General features: G+C 45.7%; 1 protein-coding gene across 1 annotated transcript; it reads left to right on the forward strand.

Annotated features, from left to right (window-relative positions):
• Positions 1-8727, forward strand: Mboat4 (membrane bound O-acyltransferase domain containing 4). Its single transcript, XM_051169409.1, has 3 exons — positions 1-119; positions 4838-5062; positions 7764-8727. The coding sequence occupies exons 1-3, from the start codon at positions 1-3 to the stop codon at positions 8725-8727; spliced, it is 1308 nt and encodes a 435-aa protein (XP_051025366.1).
• The last annotated feature ends 387 nt before the right edge of the window (positions 8728-9114 follow it).

Genomic DNA, 9114 nt, shown 5'->3' on the forward strand with positions numbered 1-9114 from the left:
ATGGGTTGGCTTCGGCTCTTCTTCCTCCATCCTGTATCACTTTATCAAGGTGCTGCTTTCCCCTTTGCACTTCTGTTTAATTATCTCTGTATCAAGGATGCCTTTTCCACCCGGGCCAGGTAGGCTGCATGGCTAATACTTCTTTTCCATCGAGGAGTACAAATCACAGCGGGTTCTGTACATGAGAAGGTCACACATTAACTACTCTCTATCTGTGATTTACACATGTGGAGACCTTACTGTCCCTGCCACCCCTTGCTGACTGCTTGACAATGATTGTCTTTAGATCAGCAGTGGTTCTCAGCTTTCTTAATACTGCGACCCTTTAGTACAGTTCCTCACGTTGCGGTGATCCCAAACCATAAAATTATTTTGTTGCTGCTGCATAACTGTAATCTTGCTACTGTTATGATTCATAATGTAAATATCTGATATGCAGGATATCTATCTGATCTGCAACCCCAAGGGGGTCCAGACCCACAGGTTGCGAACCACTGGATTAGAGTAAAACCAAGTCAGAAATTAACTTCATGTTTGCATTGGCTCAAAAATTGATAGGTTCACATCAAATGGGAAATGGGTAGATGTTGAGATGATGCCAGAAGTTTCAAAGGTATTCCTCTGTGCTGCCCACAGATCCTGGTTGGTCTTCAGTGGTCTTAGTTTTATAGAACTTTGCTTGCCATAAAATTAAACTCTATAGAAAGCATTGCTTGTATGTTATGTCTATAACAAAGTAAGTAGTTTTAAGGGGTGGCTTTGGGCTTTTGCTTTTTTGTGTGTTTGTTGATAAATAAATCAAAACAAATTTTGATTATACCTCAATTTGGTCTAATATCATTGCCAGTAAAGATCTGATAACTGGATTATTCATTTTCTTTGTGAATACATTAGAAGCAAATTCTGTTTTGAAGAAAAACCTTCTTAAAAAGTCAACAGTTTATGCAAAGATTGACTTCAGCTATAATTAGAATGGTATCAGATTCAGAAGTCAGAAAAGTACCAATTGAAAGTTTGGCTTTTGAAAATGCTGATCAGAATGAGAAAGAATGATTAGCCCTTTAAAGGAAAAGTCAGCACCAGTAGAGGAACGGATTAGAGATACGGCTCACACTGGATCTCATGTTTATGATGCTAATCTGATAGGAGAAGTGATTTCTAAAAGATTTAGGAAAAAAATCAAAATGGCAGATGTTTTAATTGTAGTAAGCAAGGCCGTTTGAAAAGGGATTGTAGGCAAGGCATTCCTAGAAACAATGTTTTTTGTCTTTCTAGAGATAATCCAAGAAGAAGGCCCTAGGCTTCTGGAGTTATGCAGAGGGTGTGTGTTAGGGCTGAACCATGCCAAATAAGAAACAGGTTTTTACAGTTCACAATTCCTGGGTTCACAACAGATCAAACATCCCACAACACAAAACCACCTCCTAACTTATTTAGGAAACTAAGATTTTTATGTAGTGGAGCGCTCTCTCTCTCTCTCTCTCTCTCTCTCTCTCTCTCTCTCTCTCTCTCTCTCTCTCTCTCTCTGTGTGGTGTGTGTCCATATGCGTGTGTGGTGTTCACATGCTGAAAATGCTCTCTACTGCCAAGCACCACCTCTTCCATCCACCTAGTGTGTCATCTTAAGTAAAATCTAGCTGTCTCTAATATTTATAATTACCGGGCTTGACTAACTCAGGACATGTCATCCTGTGTTGACAGCTGGGGGAAAGCCCTCACCCTTGTTTCCAGGAGGGGAAGATGGGGGCCAGTTATTTGTTTGGTTTGGTCTGTTTTTTTTTTTTAAGACAGGGTTTCTCTGTGTAGTCCTGGCTGTCCTGGAGCTCAGAGATCGTCCTGCTTCTGAGCGCTGGGGCTAAAGGTGTGTGCCACCACTGCCCGGCTACAGTTATAAAGATGTTTTCTATATAGGAAGATTCCCGAAGCATCAATGCAAGGTGAGCATAAAAGTAAGGGTTAACCCTGTGCACTTACTCTGGGGCTGACATTGTTCACCTTATCTGTTGAGTTTTTAAAAAATATATATTTACTTATTGTATGTGTGCGTCTGAGTGTGTGTATGTGCAAGAAAGTTACAAGGGCATCAGATTCTCTGGAACTGGAGTTGTAGATTATTGTGAGCCATCTGATGTGGGTATTTGGAATCGAATGAAGGACCCTCACAGGAGCAGTAAGTGCTCTTAAGCACCGAGCCATTTCTCAAGCCTAAAGATGACTGAGTCTTAATTCTCTTGATGAGACCTTGTAGATATGAATAAGCTTTCTGAGACATCCTGTCCTTACTTATCAAATGCAAAATTGAAGGGGGGAAAAAAAGTCCTGCCTCCTGTCCCTTGCAGCTGTGTGTACTGTGAGGATAAACTCAGAGCCCTGGACGTGCCATCCAGGGTTCTACCAGAGTCACACCTCAACCCTCACATTTATTTATGTGTTTGTTTCCAAGATCGGGTCTCACTGTATACCCGAGGCTGGCCTTGAACTCATGATTGTATGGTCTCAGCCTCCTCGGTACTGCCCCTCTACTAGCAGGAAGCCTAGAGATGAAGGCAAGAGCACTCAATAAATTATACACTCTCCATTGTATACATGTGTGGATATTTGAGGTTGATCCCCCCCTTTTTTTTTTTTGGTTTTTGGAGACAGGGTTTCTCTGTGTGACCTTGGCTGTCCTAGCTTTGTAGACTAGGCTGGCCTAGAACTCACAGTGATCTGCCTGCCTCTGTCTCCCAAGTGCTAGGATTAAATGTGCTGAATGCTACTGCTGGGTAGGAGGGTTATCCCTAGCAAGTACTTTTGCTGTACAGCACTTTATTTTTACATAGTTTTTACTTACTGTTTTACTGCTGTGAAGAGGCACCATGAGGAAGGCAGCTTTTAAAAGAGGCGTTTAACTGGGCATTTGCTTATAGTTTCAGAGGGTTAGTCCCTGCCCATTATGGAGGGGAGTGTGATGACACGCAGGCAGGCATGGGGCTGGAGCAGTCGTTGAGTGCTCGCACCCTGATGTGTGGGCAAAGAGACTGAATGACACCCCTCCTCCAACAAGGTCACACTTCTTAATCCTTCCTAAACCTTCCACCAACTGGGAACCAAAGATTGAAATATATGTGCCTATGGGAGTCATTGCACCACACACTGCAAATGAAGACTTAAGTCACAAAGTTAACTGGGGTGATGTGGGATGAGCCATTCAAAGCACAGGCTCAAAAAAAAAAAAAAAAAAAAAAAAAAGAGTCCATGAATGGTCTTAGGCTTTTATGTACTAGAGTCTCTCACTCACACTGAGGCATCTGATGGTCTCACAGGAAAGTAGCTGTTGCTAATATGTGGCAGACACTGTACCCTGTGGTGACAGTGTGTCTGGGCTCTGAGTTGTAGAGAAATGAAAGCTTTGTTCATTCATCTCGGTGTGCCAGGTCAAGCCCATCTTACACATATTCTGCTGCCTTTCTCCAGCTTTGTTAATTTGGCACAATTGAAATAAAAACCTTCCACATACTGTGTAAAGAAGACCAAGTCCACATGATATGGATTCTCCCAGACTTTTCACACCTTCTTCCTTGAGGCTTCTGAGCAAGGACTGGGGCACGCGCGACTGCTTCCACGTGGGCACCTTACGACGTTGAAGCAGACAACTGTGTTTTCCTTCTCTGGCTGCTAGGAGACTGATAACTGTCACAGGACACACACTGCTTACGTGACTGCTTCAGTGGCAATGAATGATTACTGATGTCCTTTACCCTAGGAAGGCAGTGATACTAAGGAAGAAATCTGGGAAAAACTGGGGAAATGTACAAAGCCATACCACATACCAGATGACATCTTTTCTTTTTTTCTTTCTGTCTTTGAAACATGGTCTCACTATATGGGCCAAGGCTAGTCTGGAACTTGCTATAAATCCTAGGCTGGCCCTAGAATTTGTAATCCCCCTGTCTCAGTCTCCTGAGTGCTGGGATTACAGACACCGGATACCACGGCCAGCAAGTCATCTTTTATTTGCGTCAGATCTCATTTTGGCAGTGGAAAGATCACTGGTATAATTTATGGTGCCTTGGATTACACAGTGAGAAAGGAAGCCATGACTACATGAGATGGAGAAGAAAGACTGCCAGGCAGCGGCAAAAGGAAGGTGACAACAGAATAAAGAAACAGAAGAGACCAGTCCTGTGCTGGGGAGGAGAAATATATATATATGTATATATAATGACTGGGGTGTGTTTGTGTGTGTGTGTGTGTGTGTGTGTGTGTGTGTGTATACATATATATACATGCATCTAACTGGAAGCTTCTTCAGTTTCAGGGGATTAGTTGATTACCATCATGAAGAAGCATGGTAGCAGGCAAGCATGGGCTGAGAGCTTACATCCTGATCTGCAGGAAAAGAGAGAATGATCAAAGAGTGAGGGAAGTGGGGGAGGGGGATGGTGGGGACACTGGTCCTGGCATGGGCTGTTGAAACCTCAAAACCCGTACCTCCACCAACGAGGCCACGCCTCCTAACCCTTCTGAAACAGTTCCACTAACTGTGGACCAAGCATTCAAACATATGAGCCTATGAGGGCCATTCTCACACTCAAACCACCACAGGCTCTTAGTGGTTATAGCCACTTGTATGACGGCCATGCAAGAGCCACCAGGGTCACCAAGGGAGGAAGCAGGATTTGTCTCCTGAGGTAGTAGTTTACACGGGACCTGGGCCCAACTCCTTCAGAACGGAAGATTCACTGTGGCGACAACACAGCTTCTTTACATGTTGTATTAGATTCCTTGGAATGATGATGATGAAATTTGTCGCCACCCTGTCCTAAATGTCACCTCATTGTCCCTTTTCTTTCAGGTACCTCTTTCTTCTGACTGGAGGAGCTATCCTGGCTTTGGCTGCCATGGGTCCCTACGCTGTGCTCCTTTTCGTCCCTGCTCTCTGCTCTGTGGCTCTGGTCTCCTCACTCAGTCCACCGGAAGTCCACAGGCTAATTTTCATCTTTCAGATGGGCTGGCAGACCCTATGCCACCTGGGTCTTCACTATACCGAGTACTACCTGCAAGAGCCTCCACCCTTCAGGTAAAGGCCCCTGCCAAGTTGATTGTGTTGAGCTGATCCTAATCCTCTGTAAGGCATGTGCTTAAGCTATTTAGCGTCCCCCAAGGCACAGCTTCTTTTCCTAGAAAAGGTATAAGGAGCTGGCAAGAGCTTTCTTGACAGGCTGTGGTGTTAGAGATAATAGATGCAAATGTGTCACGTGCTGCTGCCTATATAACTCGGTATCTGGCACTCGCCGTAACTGTCACTGTGCTGGCGGTGAGGACGGTTTGCTCATCTCAGCCTTGGCAGCTTTGGCACAGCCAAACCACAGAGAGCCTGGCTGGGCGCAGCTGTGTGTTGCCTTTATTCAGGCTCAGCTGGTTCATCACTTCCTCCACCCCCGAGAAGGATAACCACTCCAATCTAGAAAGCAAGAAAGAACAAAAACCAAGGGCTAATTACAGGCTAGAGACAAGTGTCCTAAATCAGTGGGACTCACAAAATTAGGAAATACGTTTCTGTGCTTTTGAGACCTACTGTCCCTGACTCAGCGTGGCTGTCAGCTGGCACAGGTCTGTGTCACTCATGACTGCACTGGGTGGGTCACCCGTCTGATTGTAACCTGCTATTAGCTTGCTGGATTTGCCATTCCTACTGCATCTAGAATCCTTTTAAAAATTATTATGACCAACCAGACATGATAACACCTGCCTGTAATCCCTATATAAGGAGGTACAGGCAGGAGGATCACAAGTTGAAAGTTGCCTCAGGTACATAGCAAACTGAAGACCAGGTTGGGGCAATATAAGACTCTGTCTCAAAAAAAAAAAAAAAAAAAAAAAAAAAAAAAAAAAAAAAAAGACAATGTTCACCAAAGACTTCAGCTTTGCAGGCTGAAAAGATGGTTCAGTGGGCAAGAATGCTTGCTGTACAAATCTGAGTTCAAGTCTCAAGAAGTCATAGGAAAAAAAAAAGCTAGGTGATTGTGTAGCCATAACCCCAGCTCTGTGTATGTGTTGGGGGAGGGGCGGTGACTGAGGCTTGCTGACTGCCAACCTGGCTCCAGGTTCAGTGAGAGACTGTACCAAGGGAATAATCAAGCAGTGATTGAGGAAGACAGGCATCGCATGCTCTCCTCCCGCCTCCACATATGCATGCAGGTACACAGGGAGGGGTTGGGGCGGAGCATATAGACTGACTTAAGGCTTGCCTCTCTGGGAAAGATTAGATAGTAAGTGGGCAGGATTACTGTACTGGACATGACAAATGCAGTAGGAAGCCAGGACCTGACAGAAGCCAGAAGAGCGAGTTGAACAGGCTCTACATGAATAGGAGAAAGGCTGGGCAGATGTGAAATGACAGTATGTACTAGCTAGCCAAAGCTGCCGTGCCTGAGCCCACTGGCTGGGGTGATACTCACCACAGAAGTGTGTCTCTCCACAGGTTGGGGGCTGGAGGTGGAGAGGCCAGGGTGGCTGCATTGGAGGCTTCTCACCTTGGCTTATAGATGGCTGCTTTCTCCTGAGTTGTCACGTGGTCATCCGTGTGTGTGATCTTATTAGTCATGTTGGATGAGTGTCTGGTCATACGATGTCACTTTAATTGCTTCTTTAGAGACCCTGTCTCCAAATCTGCTCACACTCTTGAGTATCCAGGGGTTGGAACTTCAGGATATGAATTTGGGGGACACACAGCATGCAATAGAAGGGAATGTGGCATTTGACCGGGCTCTTGGACTAAGTCAGGCAAGAGGATCTTCCGCCCTTAAGTCAGAGTCAGGCACAGCCATGGCTGGGGACAGCGCTGGTTTCTTGATTATGCACTGCGTCATTCTTGCTTTCTCTGGCTGTCCTCAGCCATCTCATTGCAGGATCTCTGAGGGTGTTGAGCTGAGCGTTCAGGAGACTGGTGAGAAACAAACCTCAACTATCATGAGCTAACCAACACTCACCCTGCTGCATTTTCAGTGCGCATTTCCAGGCACCAGAATATTACAGTCAGGGCCTGGCTTATATTTTAAAAACCTCAGCTTCCTATACTCATCTTTTCACTACCAATGCTTGCTTATTTTCTATCAAATTTCTTCTATGTCTCTCCAGTCTTAAATTTCTTTTTATTGATTTTCTTACATATGGAATGGTCTAGAACTTACTCTATAGCACAAACAAGCTGCCAATTGACTATCCTCCTGCTTCAGCCTCTTGAGTGTGGTAATTATAGGTGTGCATAACCACATTGGCTCTGATCCTAATATCTATAAACCATTCCTTTTTAAAAGGAACATTTTAATTATTTATTTAAATTTAATATATATATATATGAATGACAGGGGTTTCTCTGTGTAGCTCAGGCTGTCCTGGAACTCTCTCTGTAGACCAGGCTGGGTTTGAACTCAGAGATCTGCCTGCCTTTGCTTCTCTAGTGCTGGGACTAAAGGTGTGTGCCACTGCTCCCAACTCCCCCACCCCCGCATGATTAGTGTTTTTGCCTTGGAATAATGCGTGATTCTGGATTCTAAGAGTCTTTGTGGAGTGTATTTACTACGAGATCTGTGGGCAGTTGGAATAGGAATAAAACAATAAATACAGTGTGGCAACATATATATACACACATATACATATATGTATGTATATATGTGTATATATTGTATGTATGTATATATGTATATATGTATTATATGTGTGTGTGTATGTATATATATATACATATATATATATATAATTTAAAAAATCTCTTTCAGATTCTACATCACTCTTTCTTCCCTCATGCTCCTGACGCAGAGAGTCACGTCCCTCTCCCTGGACATTTGTGAAGGCAAAGTGGAGGCAGCCTCGGGGGGCATCAGAAACAGGAGTTCTTTGTCTGAGAACCTGTGTGAGGCTCTACCTTATTTCAGCTACCTGCTCTTTTTCCCTGCACTCTTGGGAGGCTCCCTGTGTTCCTTTCAGAGATTTCAGGCTTGTGTTCAAAGATCAAACTCGTTGGATCCGGGTATCCCCTTGCGGGCTCTGACCTGGAGGGGTCTGCAGATTCTTGGGCTGGAGTTCCTCAAGGTGGCGCTGAGGAGGATAGTGGCTGCAGGAGCCGGATTGGAAGATTGCCAGCAGCTCGGGTGCATCTACACCATGTGGTCCACAGCGGGGCTCTTTAAACTCACCTACTACTCCCACTGGATCCTGGACGACTCTCTCCTCCACGCAGCGGGCTTCGGGTCAGAGGCTGGCCAGAGGCCTGGGGAAGAGGGCTACGTCACTGACGTGGACATCTGGACACTGGAAACTACCCACAGGATCTCCCTGTTCGCAAGGCAGTGGAACCGAAGCACAGCTGCGTGGCTCAGGCGGCTCGTCTTCCAGAAGAGCCGGCGCTGGCCCGTGCTGCAGACTTTTGTCTTCTCTGCCTGGTGGCACGGGCTCCACCCAGGACAGGTGTTTGGCTTCCTGTGCTGGTCTGTAATGGTGGAAGCTGATTATCTGATTCACACCTTTGCCAACGCGTGGATCAGATCCTGGCCTCTGCAGCTGCTTTATAGAGCCTTCACTTGGGCCCATACCCAGCTCATCATTGCCTACGTCATGCTGGCGGTGGAGGGCCGGAGCCTTGCCTCCCTCCGCCGGCTGTGCTGGTCCTACAACAGTGTCTTCCCTACAGTGTACTGTGTTTTGCTTTTTCTATTAGTGAAGAAGAGACACAAGAGGCACTGAAATCTTCCCTCTGCCTTTCATCTCACCCAGGCCATGAAACCGAGCTTAGAAAAGGACAGAGGACGCGTAGATGGTTGACGTAGTTAACCATTTTCATAATAAAAGTTCTCAAGCACTGGATGAATAAGCCTTATGGCTGGCCATTGAAGTGTGTTCGCCTATTGGGGTTTGAATCAGAAGGGGCCCCATAGGCTCATATATTTAAATGCTTAGGGAGTGGCTCTATTTGAAAGGACTGGGAGATGTGGCCTTGATGAAATGTGTCTGGGGGAGGGGAGGAGAGGGGGCGGGGCGGGGCGGGGCGTTGGGGTAGTGGTGGTGGTGGTGTTTGAGGTTTCAAAGCCCAGGCCAGGTCTAGTGTCTTTTCTCTCTCCCTGCTGCCTGCTG

Source organism: Acomys russatus, chromosome 27, assembly GCF_903995435.1.
Source record: "Acomys russatus chromosome 27, mAcoRus1.1, whole genome shotgun sequence".
Lineage (NCBI taxonomy): Eukaryota > Metazoa > Chordata > Mammalia > Rodentia > Muridae > Acomys > Acomys russatus.